We start from the raw sequence: 16,985 nt of genomic DNA, 5'->3' as shown, positions 1-16,985 counted from the left end.
CATGTCCACATTTTATCCACAAATTTTCTGCTGGGATCGCCAAGTTCCCTATCGGCGAGGTACATGCAATGCCTTTCACGTGACTCGACAGGAAGAAATCTGTAGAGATTACGCCCGCGGATCTCGGTGGCCGCTTAGTTGGTCCTCCTTCTACCCATCACCGTGAAAATGTTCCGTCCTGAAGTGACGAGCATGTAAACTCTAGTGTGGTGGTGCACCATCCTGATTGAAGATCGCGTTTGGCAGAAGGCGAAGAAGCTCAGAGACAGCAAATTCCTCAGGCATGTCCAGATAAACGGTTCGTGTTACAGTTCGTTCGTTGAAGAAAACTGATCCAACTTTACTGTCTTTCAACAGCGCACAATATCATTTACCTTTTCGCCGTATCTGAAATGCTCCCGAAAACCGTGTGTATTTTCTGAATCCCAGATGCCAATGCTGTGTCGGTTAACTTAACCACATTTCTGAAAGATAGCTTCGTCAGAGAAAACGACATTTCCTAGATAGTTTTGATTTTGCAGGATTAGGTCCAACGGTTCGATAGCAAATTCGTGGCAAAGCTACAAGTCGTTTCGCTTCAATGCTTGAACAATTTGAACTTTATAAGCGTGCAAGCGAAGCCGTACATACAGCAACTCATGATTCTTGAGCGAGGTGCTCAGCGAACCGATTTGGATGGCCTCCTTTGGAAGGTCTTTCTCATCTGCTCTACCATTTCATCAGATACGCGCTTTCTGTGAGAATCTGACCCTCTTCTTACGATCACAGTGGCTAGAAACTTGTCACGCCAAGCCATAATCGTCTTAATGCCCGGTGGCTCACGTCGGAAATTTCTTTGAACAGCAATGGGCTCTCTTTTGAGACGTAGTATTTTCTGGTTATTATTTATCACCTGAAAAAAAGGCGAGGAATCGTTCAGGAAAAAAGGCCATACACAAAACTTTTTGTTTTGCTTTACATGACGCCGCAAACCGCAATTATGTATGTCTCGTAGCTTTTTTAAATTTCCATTTGAAAATCAGGAAGGTTTCACGTCGAAACCCTGTACTGCTATGGACCGCCAAAAAGTACAATCTAAACCCGTAATAAGAAAGAAGAATTTAAAAAGGGAAGTGTCAAAGAAAATTTCTTTAATCTTTTATTTCATCAGTTCCTCAAATCATAACTTGTATAATAAAATTTTTTACAATTAAATAATAAACCTTAAAATCTGTGTTATAGGCTTGTAATTCACAAATTTCTCCAAAATGCTGTTTTTGACACTTAAACTTTTCATGGTAGAGCCCTTCTCCATAGACTCAACCTAGGGTTCTAAATATGGCGCTGCTACCATAGTAAATTGACTAATTCGTGGAAATAAATTCGGTGTTCAGATACATCAGGGAAGGCCATGCAATAATGTAATTTTTCTCTTAAATGAAAATTTCTGAAATATATTTAGTCTGCTGCAAAACTGTTTAATGTAGTTATAACGTAACAGGTATAAGTGCAGATATTGCTGTTGCTGACTGATGGCGGTGTATTGATCAACATTACGTCAGTATTTACTTCATTTGCTAGCTAATAATTTCAGCTGTGAGGAATAGTATATTTTTAGATTGATGAGTTCCTATCGCCCGCATCTCGTGGTCGTGCGGTAGCGTTCTCGCTTCCCACGCCCGGGTTCCCGGGTTCGATTCCCGGTGGGGTTAGGGATTTTCTCTGCCTCGTGATGGCTGGGTGTTGTGTGCTGTCCTTAGGTTAGTTAGGTTTAAGTAGTTCTAAGTTCTAGGGGACTGATGACCATAGATGTTAAGTCCCATAGTGCTCAGAGCCATTTGAACCATTTTTTTGAGTTCCTATAAGCACTTGTGGCAAGAGCAAGCCATTAAAGTTTACGAGTGTTTTCCCTGGGGCAGCAGGTCGGGTGTTGAAGTACGGACATGTGGATGCAAAATGGTTAACTTATACTAACAGGTGTAGTCCACCTAGTGGTACAGTTGCGACCGTGCGGAAAACATCAGGTCATAAAGTTTGTGGTGTGTTTGTAGGAAGACTGTTCGATGCAGAGAAAAGACAAAATATCTACATCTACATATATACTCCGCTAGCCACCAAGCGGTGTGTGGCGGAGGGCACAATTCGCGCCAAAGTCATATCCCCCCCCCCCTCCTTGTTCCACGTGCGGATCGCGCGAGGGAAAAATGACTGACTGAACGCCTCAGTACTAGCTCTTATTTCCCTTATCTTTGAATGATGATCATTACGCGATTTGAAAGTTGCTGGTAATAATATATGCTCTACATCCTCGGTGAAGACTGGCTTTCGGAATTTAGTGAGCAGCCCCTTCTGTTTAGCGCGTCGTCTATCTGCAAGTGTGTCCCACTTCAAACTTTCTATGAGATTTGTAGCGCTCTCGTGATGGCTAAATGTACCAGTCACGAATCTTGCCGCTCTTCTTTGGACCTTCTCAATCTCTTGAATCAGAGCGAACTGGTAAGGGCCCCATACAGACGAAAAATACTCTAAGACTGGACGAACTAACGTATTGTAAGCTATTTCCTTTGTTGAAGGGCTGCATCGCTTCAGGATTCTACCAATAAACCGCAATCTAGAGTTCGCCTTACCCGGTACTTGTGTAATCTGATCATTCCATTTGAGATCATTTCGAATAGTCACACCCAGATACTTGACTGATGTTACCACTTCCAAAGACTGATACTTTATTTTGTACTCATACATTAATGGGGATTTTCGCCTTGTTATACCCTGTAGGTTACACTTACTAATATTGAGAGATAACTGCCAGTTATTACACCACGCATTTACTTTCTGCAAATCCTCATTGATTTGTTCACTTATACTGCACTTATACTCGTTACACTTTATATATTCTGGAAGATGTTGCGGCCTGCTGTAGATCGAAAATATAAAAGTATTAAGTGTATTCATTTTGAATTTTAGGAAGGTCTCCGGATTAGAATGAAGAGCGTCAACACGATCAATATGAGTGCCGTGGCAGACAAAGTTATGGGCGTCGTGAAGCCTTTAATGAAGAAAGAGCTAATGGACCACGTAAGATCAGAAAAATAACTACCTGCATATTCCTAACAATAATGTACGATGGTTTATTTTTCTTTGCTGAGAAAGTAATACTTCTTGGTTTCAGATGTACTTTTACTCTACTGACCTGGAACCTCTGTACTCGCGAATACCGAGAAGTATTCTACCCAAAGATTTCGGAGGAGAAGAGGCGACCATGGCAGAACTGTCAGGTGAGTATCAGAACGCTGTATGGAGTTGACGCAGTCTCAGTGAGTGCGTTTACGGTGAAAGTGTGCTTTCTTTTTACAGACGTGCTGAAAGCTAAGGTCGAGGCTAACCGCGACTGGTACATAGAAACTGAGTCATGGAAATCTGACGAGTCTAAGCGAGCGGGCAAGTCAGTAAGCGCTGGAGAACTGTTTGGTGTGGAAGGAAGCTTCAAGAAGCTCGACATCGACTGAATATCAGTGCCACGTGTTCAACTGATGACTGAAAACTGTGTGCTACGAATGTTGACAGTTTTATGTTTCATTTATTTCCGTAAGCATTATTCTGAGGCAGTTGTAACAAATGCAACATCCTTAAGTCGCCTCAGCTCCGAGAGTCGTTGCGGAACGACTCTGCCAGGGTGAAACTGGTCAGTGATAATGTTGCATTGAGTCCTGTTATCTTCCTCTTCCTTTATGCCAACAACAAAGGCTTACGACTTACCTGACAAGTTTCCTGCCAGGGATGTTTTGTGTCTTTATACACGGGATAGATACCATAAAGTTTTAATAATCACATCAAAAAAATAAAGTTATCGAATTGTTCGTTTGCAGTGACATGTCTGCAGTCTTGGTAGACATTCCACTCCATAGTACCGCAGCATGCAGCTAGGAGGACCAGAGCAAAATGGCACAGTTCATTCGTGGAGTGGATTGTCGTGCGGTAAATCATTTTCGGCGGCAGCGAGAATGGTGTACACCGTGTCAGACCAATCCAGACGACTAAAGACTGGACAGGCTGGTTCACCTGCAACGTTTTCCACACGATGCTCCACACTAACAATAGGCAGCACCGTTTTAGGGGGAGCTGCAATGTTGTGGCGCAGTGATTTCAACGTGTAACGGGACCGCGAAATATACTCATGCAAACAAAAACTTAATTACACAACTTTATTTTTTCGAAGTGATAATTAAAACTCTATGGCTACCCGTTGCAAAGGCAAAAAAATATGAAGTTAATAAGTCATTGTCTTCAGTTGTAAATCATTTTGATGTGAAAAATCAATATCATCTCTTCTATAGGTAATTCATGTAGTGTAAACGTATTCTTGTCTTGATTTCTATACAAAATTTGTGGAACGTAAGATTTTTTACTCCGTTGTAAAGTCGGAAAAATATGTAGTTAATAAGCCATTGTCTTCAGTTGTAAATCATTTTGATGTGAAAAATCAATATCATCTCTTCTATAGGTAATTCATGTAGTGTAAACGTATTCTTGTTTTGATTTCTACACAAAATCTGTGGAACGTAAGACTTTTTACTTTAAATGACCATTAGTGTCGGTCATGTGCGGTTGCCGTTGTTAATGTTGATAATTATACCAATAAATTTATTTTAGTATTAGTAATTTCATTTGTGTAGTTGCCCTTACGACACAGGCAATACTGTACGTTTATGGAGTTCCATCGCAGTGCGGAGTGGCCGCGCGGTTAGAGGTGCCATGTCACTAATCGTGCGGCCCCTCCCGCCATCGGTTCGAGTCCTCCCTCGGGCATGGGTGTGAGTGTTGTCCTTAGCGTTAAGTTAGTTTAAGTAGTGTGTAAATCTAGGGACCGATGACCTCAGCAGTTTGGTTCCTTAGGCATTCACACATATTTGAACATTTTTTGAGTTCCATCACTCAATCCATATAAACGGAACCCTTATAGGATAGGTCCGTTTGTGTATCTGTCCTGTCTGTTTGTCTGTATGTCTGCCTCCCTGGCTGACCGACTGTGGAAAACCACATTTCTCAGGAATGGGTGGACGTAAAATTTGAAATTTATGTCACATGTTAAGGTCAATGGTCCCTTGGACGTGTAAAAATTTTAAGCTTCTAAGTCATTCCAGTCAAAAGATGCGGCCATACACGTCACATATTTTAATACTCGAAAACTCACTCATCAAAACCTATAGGATGCTTCCCGTCGATCGGGAACCATGAAATTTAGCAAAAAGCGAGGTTTCACAATACAAGTGAAGGAAAAAATACGAAAAATGTTAATTTGTAATCACATAACACTAAAAAATATGTTTTGTCATTTTTCCCGTCTCTCTGTTTGTCCGTCTATTAAGACGCTTTTTCTTTGGAATAGTTGGGCGTATCACGCTCAAATTTATGTCACAGGCTAAGGTCCTGGTACCTTGGCGATGTAAAAATTGTAGGCTTCTAAGTCAATGCACTCAAAACATATTTTGACACTCGAAAACTCAATCATCAAAATCTATAAGGTACTTCCCGTCCACCTAGGATGATGAAGCAAGAAGCAAGATTTCACAGTACATGTAAAGTAAAAAATCTGAAACTTGTTAAACTGTAATACTATCATATAAAAAAATGCTTCTCTTGTATGTCGGAGTTAGTCTGAGGAACTACTGTAAGGATTCTGATACAGTCTTGGAATTCTTGCCAGTATCGATATCGATATCAGGGAAAAGACGTTGAGGATGTCGATTCCCAGGATGGATTAACTATATGAATAGACAATTAAGTTTGTGCAGAACACTCAGTGCGCAACTCCTACTGGCACCTGCCCAATTTAATTTTATATATAAAATTAAATGATCCCTTTTTCCATAAGATTTTAATCCCGATAGAGCTTAGGGAATTTGGGGCGTGACTATTGTCTTCCCATAAAATTTATCTACAGCGCGTTACCTGCTAGGTGGCCTATCGGCTCCTTAGACCTGCATTGGTACAAGTCCATAGAGGCCGAAAAGCTTCAGTTGGCGCTTCTGTATTTCTCGTCGCAGACGGCTTTTCCTAGCTGACAGTACTGTGTGATGTAGCCATTGTTGTCTACTGTGTTACTGTTTTCTACTACATCTTACTGTTTCCTATCACTGTGATAAATGTACGTAATTGTTGCAGTTAAGATGTTTATTGAACGTAGCATACATAAGACGATTTCAGTTTCAGTTACAAAAATATTCAGACAGTCGTTACCCCTCTGCTTCTGGTCTTGCGGAAGCATGAAGGTATAGGTTCGGTGGTGGACAGCAGGCCGCTGCGCGTAAGAGGCTCCGGGTTGGAGTCCCTGCGCTGTCGGCACGAGAGGCGTTCTCGTAGTGCGGAGTGTACTCTATCCGACCCCGTCTTCTTCCCTGCTCCTCCTGGTGGCTCGTCCGCGGTGGACGGGCGGAACGGGCTGCAGTCCCCCAGCGTCGTCGGCTCACCCGGTTGTGACGGCGGATGCACAGGGTCTAGGCCCCGCACCATCTCGAGGACGGCTCACTGATGTGGTCAGCATTGGCGGCGAGCGAGTCTGCCGCGATGTCTGCTAATCCTGGGTTGATGATTGACAGCGGCAGCAAAGAGGACCAGAGCTGGTACGTCTGCTGCTGGATGGGCCGCCCTTACTGCAACATCCCCTTAATAAAAATTAACATGTCGATCACCGAGCTGAGCGCTATGCGGCGACCCAGTACACATCTAACTGCAGGTCTAACTGCGAGTCCTTGTTGCTATCAAAGCTGGCTTATTTAAAGGAAGCACGAGCGACGTCCTGACGTCACGCTCGTTTGTAATGACCGCATTCGTTCCACTTATACTGCTGATTCATCTGTCGTACTCTCCCCTTAGGTGTTCTTGCGACAGAGTTACGTGTTGTTACGGTAGACTTACGCAAAGTTGTGAAATGCAGTAACAGCTGACACTATACCTCTGTCTTACACTCTACGAAAGTCTCCGTCCAACACAAACCCGCGTACTAAGCAATTCTCTCTCGCCTGTTCTGTGTAACCAGGCCATTGCCCCTGCGTGACGACACATTCCGATGTATGTGCAATCCTCTTACCTCTTGGCTAACCTATTGCCTCTGGCTATGGGCATAGGCAACGAAACTTTGACAATATTCCACATTTCCAACTCTTTACTATTCCGTGACACTACAAAGGGTGGTTAAGGTGCATGTACAGCAGGAAGAAGCAGGAAGGCTTGTTCCCCTCGCATTTCTGCTAACCGCATGGCACTGAGTGGTGGGGACCGGGTTCGCTCCCTCTGCTCCCAACAACCCTTTCTACATATCATATATAGGCTGGCGTGCAAAACTTAAGAAGAAAACAACTTTCGCATAATGTGTCACTGCCAAGTAACGTAGCTGTATGAAAACTTGCACCATACACATTTCACTGATGTCTCCGCGATCTATGCTGATCCCCTCGACATTACAAAAGGTGGGACATGATAGTTAATAGGACGTGTGATCACCACAGGCAGTAATGCATGCATTGCAACGTGCTCCGAAGCCTCCACCAGCGCAGTTGGCAATTGTTGGATGGCCGTTGGGGCATGTGGACCTGCTGCAGTAGGTCTCCCTAACACATCCCACACCTGCTTGACAGGATTTAAATCGAGGGAGTGGGCGGAACAGTCTGTTCGCCTAATATCACCTCGACCCAAGACCTTCTCCACCTATGCTTTTAGACGCGGCCGCGCAGTGACACAAAAATGAGATCAGGGCCCGATGCATCCTTGAAAAGATGCACGTGGGAAAGGAGTACAGTGTGAGAATAACGTTGACCGGTGGGTGTACCAGGTTAAAAAAATTTGGTGGTCCGTACGCGTGAGCAACACTATCCATCCCCACACCATAACACCTGGACCATGTTCCATGTAGTTCCTAGGTACAATACGTGTTCCCATCTCTCGATTTATGAGAATATATAGAGAATCGCCACTCAGACTGCATCTCTGTCAACCAAGCATTCGTCCCCGCTCCTCATAGTACATTCCCTTATGCTCTTGGCACAATCGCAGTCGCTGCAACTGCCGCCATTGTTTGACGTGCGTCCGTCCCTTGTTGCCTGTTGCACAATGTAGCGTCATCTGCTGCTGTGGCTGATCGTGGTCGACCACTTCTTCTCCTTCGGGCAGCAGTGCTGTAGTTCGGAACGCTTCCCACACACGTGGAACAGTGCTGTAAGCAATACCAGATTCCTGAGCTACACTCGTCGCACTGCGTTTTTCCTCCAGTTTCCCGATGACCCCTGCCCGTTTAAAGTCATCCAAATGCTGCCTCCGGTCTATGTTGTAGTGAAGAATACCACAATAGGGCACCGTAAATGCTCGCTTTTACCGTCTCTTCAAATGCCTCGCGTTGCAGGGCCAGCCGCATTTTGCGCTATGGTCTCGTTGACCTCACGCCATGTGGCGTCCAACTTTGTATGCACGACTGGAAGACCTCAAACAACGTGCTCCTGCGCTTTCATTCATTTCCCTAAGTAATTAATATGTTATGGTCTTTATCTATCTCGTCTTTAAGTTTTGCAGTGCAGTATATATGTCTTTCTTGAAAGATATAACCACCATTTGAGTGAAAAACAGGATTTATTTCGCAATCTAGATTTCGGCCACAGGCCACTATCAAGTGTTAAACGTATTATAAATCGTTACACTTGAGTAAAAGCCAAGTCATCGTCAAAACATGTATCTTCGGTTACATAAAGGAATTTTGTCAAAAATAAATGCGAAAACATTTGGTAATATGCTAATTTACTGGCAATTAGCATGACTCAGTTGATGTGGTCGTGGAAAAATAGATGACCAAATCATAGGTTTTTAAACTTCGTTACACTGTGTCTAAACAGTGCTGCTTGGACACAGAGTAACGACGTTTAAAAACCTGTGATTTAGTCATCTGTTTTTCCATAACCATATCAAATGAGTCATGCTAACTGTCAGTAAATTAGCATATTACGAAATAATGTTCTCGCATCCATTTTTGACAAAATTCGTTTATGTAAACGAAGATGCATGTTTTGACGATGACTTTCGTTCTACTCAAGTCTAATGATTTATAATACTTGTAACATTTGATCGTGGCCTTTGACCGAAATCTAGATTGCGAAATAAATCCTGGTATCATTCAAATGGCGGTTATAACTTACAAAAAATGTTATATGACCGTGGCTCCACACAAAAGTAAAAACATGCTATTACTCCGCCTTGCCTATAATATTATCTTTGCTGCTTACAACACTCACATGAAGACATTCATTCACTATGTTTATTCTACAGGTGTTTACAATGTAAGAATGCTGCGGTGTGACTCAAAACTTTCACTTTTATTGATTTCGTCTAGCTCAATCTTTTTCGCTTTTGTAAATGTATCTGAACATTTAATGAGGCAATCAAGCTCGTTTTTTTCATATCCACTTCCTAGGAACTGTTCTGACTCTCCGCACCGCTATGTACATTCCCCATGCAGTCAGTCTCCTTCACATAAAATTATTTATACGTCATATATAACTTGTTTAATAGGTTTCTGCTTATTTTAACGTCTGTAATACACTGTCTTCCCAGTGAATGTACGAACTACTCACTGGAGTTGACAGTATAATATCATCGAAACCCACAGACGAGCCAAACTCTATTGTATTTCACAAAATGTAATTACAATGTTCCTTTTAATATTTTTTTCTGGAGGGGTCAGCGCTTCTCTAGGACTGCGGCTCCATTTACGGAATGTCCATTATCGCGTCCGAGCAGATATTGTAACCTCCAACAATACGACCACCGTCTTGTGCTGAATCGTCCTCCATTTGCATGCAACACAAAGTTTAACATCCCTTTGTAGTAGTATATATGAAGGGCTTATTTCAATAGTGGTACAAGTCCATTTTTGTTCATTTTCAGATACAGAGTCCTAAAGTTAAATGACCGCTGAAAAATCTGCAGTTGAGATACCAGAAATATTCAAGTATATGGCTTGTTGCTAGATATGAACCTTTCTTTCTATTTATTTGGATCATTAATTTCAGCAGCATTATAGGCAGAAAAGTGGAGGCAATGGACCTGTACCACTATTGAAATGAAATAAATTGAACATTGTAGATAAACCTGTTAATGTGTCACTTTGATTAGTGTTATGGCAATGTTTATGTTACTGTTTTGCTCGCCACACGTGTCACTGTACGCAACTAGCTGTTTTTGAGAAGTGACACACTTTTCAATATGTTTCAATAAACGGGTACCAATTTCCTGTGAACCCCTTGATCCAGATGTTTCATCCCAAAAATACATATGGATTTTGCCGTCAGTTAAATTGTGGCGACCAAAATTATACACGTACGTTTCTTTTGCAGTACGATATCGATGTTATCATTTTAGGAAATGCAAGTGCTTTTTGCAGGTCAAAGGTAAACACGAACACCTGGGAATCTGCCTCTTCACTCCATGCTGTGTCTGTAGCCATTGCTGTTCTTGCAGTTTGAAGCTCCTTTTCAGTTTTAAGCTTTCTTTTTTCTTCTGCATTGGTAACAGCGTCCATTTCAAAGTTCAATTTGTCACAAAAAGAGCAAGTGTCTTTACTTAGTGGTCGATATGACAGGTTGAAATCCTGGTTAAAGATTTTTCGATAGATGTGTTCCCCCATAATTTCTTTATTCTGAGAGATGCATTTATCTTTGTTCAAATCGTACATTTTGGCCACACACAGCTCAGGATTTTTTTGTGGGGATTATCCTTCCTTGCATAATGGCTCTCGGAAACTGGAAAGCTTTTGACGTGTTCCTTTACATCATCGATCAGACCTTCCGGTACAGAGAATCTGTTCTGATGTTTGCCCGTTCCATCAAGGTGAGGTTTACCCTCTTCCTTGCCTTTTTCTTAAAAGCCTAAAGAGACATCCATTAGAAATGTCAAAAGTATTCAAGAAAAACTTCTTGCATACTATTGCACAGTTCCCGTTCACATGCAATCGATAATCATGAATACAGTTTTTCTGAGAACCAGAGTCATCCCTTGGTTGTCGGCGGTTAACTGAATGATACGTGCATAAACCATTCAGATAACTATTTTGGCGATTACTATCACCCATAACCCAGAAATTTCCAAATAACGTCTTCCACATCTTCTGAAATTTTATTGAAACACTTACGTGCACACCTGCAGTCAACATTGCGAAATGTTTTTGGAGGAATTATTTTACCAGTTGCTGTGACGTACAGCTCCCCAGTCTTCCTTTTTTCTTTCGAATATGTTTTTCATATGTGTCCGTTTTCTTGTACCCTTCTTGCTTCGAGTACGCTTCCTTTTTGTCTGCATGTCTGCGGCTGAACCGTTCGCTCAGGCATCTGTAACAGTGTCTCTTGGTTCGTCATTTTTTGCACTTTCATTGGAAGTTTCATCGTCATCGGTACTGGTATCTAGATAGAAAGTAACACAAGTTATGATTTATACAGCACCGGATGACTGAAAATATATGTATATGTGAAATACACTAAGATGGACACCCTCATTTTCAATTGTTTTTGTCAACATGACCTTCACTCTCGCATATTCCATTTTTGGAACAAAATGTCTATAATGCTGAGAGAAAAGTAAGTAAATTGTTTTTACCTGCAGTAGTTTTAAAATCTGGATCATCAATTGTATCACAATCACTTGATAAAGCCCCTGAATCCATCATCTTCGCAAGAAATAGCAACACGCTTCAATGCACAAAAACACACGGACTTGTACTGTTGTGTTGGCTGAAGAGCCAACACCGTGTTACTAGAGGAGGCCGAAATGCACGCATTTTAGCTCACGCAAGCTGGCGTGAGGAGGGAAGAACTATACTGACGTGAAGTCTGGAACATGACAAGGAATGAGAATTCAGAAAGTGGACATAATTAGTTTCATACTTAAAACTTTAATCCATTAATGATGAACGTCGCTCTTGGCGGTACATGATTCACAATACTATCTGTTCAGAATAGTAACTGACTATGGCGCCTTGCTAGGTCGTAGCAAATGACGTAGCTGAAGGCTATGCTAAACTGTCGTCTTGGCAAATGAGACCGTATGTAGTCAGTGAACCATCGCTAGCAAAGTCGGCTGTACAACTGGGGCGAGTGCTAGGGAGACTCTCTAGACCTGCCGTGTAGCGGCGCTCGGTCTGCAATCACTGATAGTGGCGACACGCGGGTCCGACGTATACTAACGGACCGCAGTCGATTTAAAGGCTACCACCTAGCAAGTGTGGTGTCTGGCGGCGACACCACATGTACCACTACTGAAATAAATTCCTGCTTGCTTTCTCTAATGCGTCAGCATAACATTGAGGTGCTCTCTGTTAGCAGCAGGACGAAGCTGGAGCTGTCCCACAATGCAAATAAATTAAAACGACTTGTGTGAGTCCGTACGTGAGGATAACTCCATTTTTTTGAAAATTGGACTTGTACCAATATTGAAATAAGCCCTTATATATATATATATTGTATCATCATTTATATTTTTTGCTATCGCATATCAGTTTTAGCTAGTAAAGACATGCAAATACACTGCCTGAAAAGAGAATGACGTACGCAGAAAGGCAGGAGGAAACGAAATGGGAGGTTCAGAGGATATGTGTTGTTGTTCCAGTGACTACAAAAGCGCCACAAAATTACGTAGAACTCGGCTGTTTGAACCCACGTTGCACACCCTCTGGCGTGGATGCATGGACTGATTCGGTTGAAAAGGGTGTCATCAAGGATTGTCCTCCTCTCCTGAGGCGAGCAGCCTCACAGTTCTTATGGCTGGTGCCTGATATCATGGATACTGTCAGTGGGACGGAGTTATATCCGAGCTATTCCCACATATGCTCTATTAGAGACAGATTGGGGATCTTGCTGGCCATGGGATCACCTCAGCGTCAGTCTGGCAGTTCATAGACATATGTGCTACGTGTGGACGAGTATAGTCCTGTTGGAAAATGTCACCATGGTACTGTCACGTGAGCAGTAACACATGAGGACACGGATGTCAGAGTTTCCTCAGTCACTACCAGCTGTGACCTGAAGTCATGCCCCATGGCTACTCACACCAAAGCGCGAGGAGTAACACAGCTGTGCCTCTACAAAACATAGGAAGAATGGGGCGTTTCTCAAGTCGCAGCCATACTCGCTGACGATGGTTACCTGGCAGTCACTACCAGCTGTGACCTGAAGTCATGCCCTTTGATCACTCACACCAAAGCGCGAGGAGTAACACAGCTGTGCCTCTACAAAACATAGGAAGAATGGGGCATTTCTCAAGTCACAGCCATACTCGCTGACGATGGTTACCCGGGGTAGTGCAGAAACACGATCCATCGCTGAACACAATGTAATTACACTGACCAGCAGTCCTTGCTTCCCACTTACGGCACCACTCCAAATCCAGTCTTTCGTATTGTGTTAAAGACAGCCTGCGCATTGTACGGCAGTTCCCTAGTCCACCTGCTGCTTGTTTCCGAGCAATAGTGCGAAATCATACAGATTGTTGCAGGAAGTGTTCTCGAATGGCAGACCCATATGCAAAGGTGTTGAAATGGCTCTGAGCACTATGGGACTTAACTTCTGAGGTCATCAGTCCTCTAGAACTTAGAACTACTTAAACCTAACTAACCTGAGGACATCACACACATCCATGCCCGAGGCACGATTCGAACCTGCGACCGTAGCGGCCGCGCGGTTCCAGACTATAGCGCCCAGAATCGCTTGGTCACTCCGGCCGGCTGCAAAGGTGTTACAGTAGGCTCTGTTCACTATGCGGCGATCCTCACTCGAAGCGGTCAGACTCTGGGTAACCCTACCCTCACATTCCTATGCAGCCCATCAAGGTACTGTCACATACGAATGTCTCACCAATCTGAATGATGAACGATTCGACCAGCTTGGTAAATGTGGATCCACAATGAGGCCTCTTTCAAGCACTATCAGTTGCTGATATCGCTGTCTCAAAGTATTCCCGCGTCTGACGCTGTACACGCCCCTTATATACCCCACCAGGCTTAAAAAAAGAAAATAAACATGAACAACACGAGAACACAAGAGCAACCTCTCTCTCTCTCTCTCTCTCTCTCTCTCTCTCTCTCTCACACACACACACACACACACACACACGTACACACACAGAAGTGTAAGTGAAATCTCAAGTATTCCTGTAAAAAAATCCGGCTCAGAGGATCTACTCAGCCATAATCTAGTATGAGTGTGCGACAGCGGACATGAGAATTATCTCAGATTTTATTTACTGTGAGTAGAGGTAGACAAACGAGGGGTGTTTCAAAAGTCCGTGCAAAGTCCGAGAGATGGCACCACCAGCGCATATCGAGGTCGTGTTAGTAGCATCTTTGGAAAGAACGCACACCAAGTTTCCGCCATATTGGTCTATTTCTTTGTGTTTGGCATCGGTGTGCATCAAGAAAGTCGAGTGATTGCCAAAAGATGGAGGAAAAAGAATTTCGTGTGGTGATTAAACATTACTTTATGAAGGCATAACGCCTCAGGAGACTAAAGAGAAGCTTGATAAACATTACGGTGACTCTGCACCTTCAATTAGAACAGTTTATAAGTGGTTTCAAAATTTTCGGAGTGGCCATACGGGCAGAAGTGATTCTGAACCTTCTGGACGCCCTGAGGAGGTTACAACTCCAGAAATCATTGATAAAATGCATGATATGGTGATGGATGACAGAAGAGGTAAAGTGCGTGAGGTTGCTAGTGCTGTGGGCATATCGAATGAACGGGTATGTAATATTTTGCATAAACATTTGGACATGAAAAAGCTATAAGCAAGATGGGTTCCACGGTTGCTCACGCTTTACCAAAAACGGAATCGTGTAATGTGTTGGAAGGATAGTTTGGAGCTGTTCAGGAAGAATCCACAGGATTTTAAGCGTCGTTTCGTAACTGTGGATGAAACATGGATACATTACTATACTCCTCAGACCAAACAACAATCTAAACAATGGGTTACCAAGGGAGAATCTGCACCTAGAAAGGCGAAGATCATTCCTTCGGCTGGAAAGGTCATGGTGACTGTCTTTTGGGATTCGTAAGGGATAATCCTCATCGACTACCTGGAAAAGGATAAAACTATTACAGGTGCATTTTATTCATCGCTATTGGACTGTTTGAAAACCGAGCTGCAAGAAAAACGCAGGCGACTGGACCGCAAAATAGTCCTCTTCAATCACGACAACGCACCAGCACACACCTCACCAGTTGTGGTCGCAAAATTAGTAGAAACAGGATTCAAACTCGTTTCACATCCCCTCTATTCTCCAGACTACTATTTGTTCCCCAGTTTGAAGAAATGGCTGGCGGGACAAAGATTGTATTCAAATGAGGAGGTGATTGCAGCAACTGATAGCTATTTTGCAGACTTGGACAATTCCTAACATTCGGAAGGGCTCAACAAATTAGAACAGCGCTGGACGAAGTGTGTAAGTCTAAAAGGAGACTATGTCGAAAAATAAAAATGGTTTACCCCAAACACGTAAGTAGTTTATATTTTTGCACGGACTTTTCAAATGCCCCTCGTACTAAAACTGCAGCAGTATGTTTCAAGTTTTCGCCTAAGCACGAAACACCATCCATCGTAATCGTTCCTTTAACATGTGTTTTCCTGCTCTATTTGTTTCCTTATTCAAGAACAGAGGGAAGAGGAAGAGACATTGAAAATGAGATCCGTTGTTCGGTAACCATGTTAAACGGGTTTCGTCCTCAGTGATCAATATGAGATAGAAGTATGAGGCACAGAAACACTTGCCATTGATAAGAGTTTAAGAATAACCGACTAAGATATTCTTTTGTATAGGGAAAGTGTAGTAACTAAATAAGCAATCGAATTTCAAACAAAAAAATAATTCTGATGCAAGTCTCTGTACACAGTTATGTCCAAAGACAGTTTTAAAAGTAGTTTGAAAATATTAATTCTCCCAAATCACATTAAGGAATATTGGAGGGGGTATTTCTATACCATTCTCACCTCTCCCGTTTCTTCTTCCAATGTGAACTAGAACGTCTCTAATATTATCTTCATGGTCTTTTCACGAGATATATGTAGGAGAGTATATAGGCTGACTCTTCTAGGAACGTACGGCCTCGGAATCTTAACGGTAAACTATACTGGAGAACTTGTAGGTAACGCAGTGGTTGGCACACTGGAGGACGACGGTTGAAACCTGCGTCCGGCCATCCAGATTTAAGTTTTCCGTGATTTCCCTAAATCACCCCAGGCAAATGCCGGGATGGTTCCTTTGAAACGGCACGGTCGATTTTCTTCCCCATCCTTGACACAATCCGAGTTTGTGCTCCGTCTCTAATGACCTCGACGTCGACGCGACGTTAAACCCAATCTGCCTTCCTTTTCTTTCTAGAGGTCGTCTGCCACATATTCCAGAATGCATGGGAAACCTGGAAACATTTGTTCCTGCACCAGCACTGCATTCTGTGTCGTTAGATCAGCCACAGATCGCTGCCTATCCTACTTTTCACAGCGTGCCATCTTCCGATCTCCATGGTCTGCTATGACGAGGCGCAGACGTTCAAGACCTTATCGCCTACTTGTCCTTTCACTGTCCTTTAAAAACTGTCTAAAACAAAAAATTTAAAAAAATAAAATAAAAAATCGAGGCACCACGAAGGAATTATCCGAGTGGCACGGAAGTCGGTAGATGTGATGTTAATGTACCGACAAACAAATGAGTACTATTTCAGAAAAAAATGAATGATTTGCTGAAAAGAAAGAGCTTCACAAATTAAGCGAGTCAATAACGCGTTAGTCCACCTCTGGCCCTCATGCAAGTATTTATTCACCTTGGCATCGATTTATGGAGTTTTTGGATGTCCTCCTGTGCGATATCGTGCGAAATTCTGCCCAATTGGGGGGTTGGATAGTCAAAACCCTGAGATAGTCTGAGTGCCCTGTTAATAATGCTCCAAACTTTCTGAATTGTCGAGAGATCCGGCGACCTTTCTGGC

At 42.9% G+C, this 16,985-nt stretch overlaps 1 protein-coding gene across 1 annotated transcript in view; it reads left to right on the top strand.

The window, feature by feature from the left end:
* The window catches only part of LOC126418668 (alpha-tocopherol transfer protein-like), a 126,141-nt gene extending 121,205 nt beyond the window's left edge, over positions 1–4,936 (top strand). Inside the window, exons 5-7 of the mRNA XM_050085552.1 lie at positions 2,944–3,054; positions 3,149–3,254; positions 3,334–4,936. Coding sequence (XP_049941509.1) covers positions 2,944–3,054; positions 3,149–3,254; positions 3,334–3,485 — 369 coding nt within the window. The 3' untranslated portion in view covers positions 3,486–4,936. The remainder of the gene's footprint in view (positions 1–2,943; positions 3,055–3,148; positions 3,255–3,333) is intronic.
* Positions 4,937–16,985: the final 12,049 nt, after the last annotated feature.

The sequence above is a fragment of the Schistocerca serialis genome, chromosome 9 (assembly GCF_023864345.2).
Source record: "Schistocerca serialis cubense isolate TAMUIC-IGC-003099 chromosome 9, iqSchSeri2.2, whole genome shotgun sequence".
NCBI lineage: Eukaryota > Metazoa > Arthropoda > Insecta > Orthoptera > Acrididae > Schistocerca > Schistocerca serialis.
Note: the sequence above shows the minus strand (reverse complement) of the source record. Positions and strands in the feature narration are given on the sequence as shown.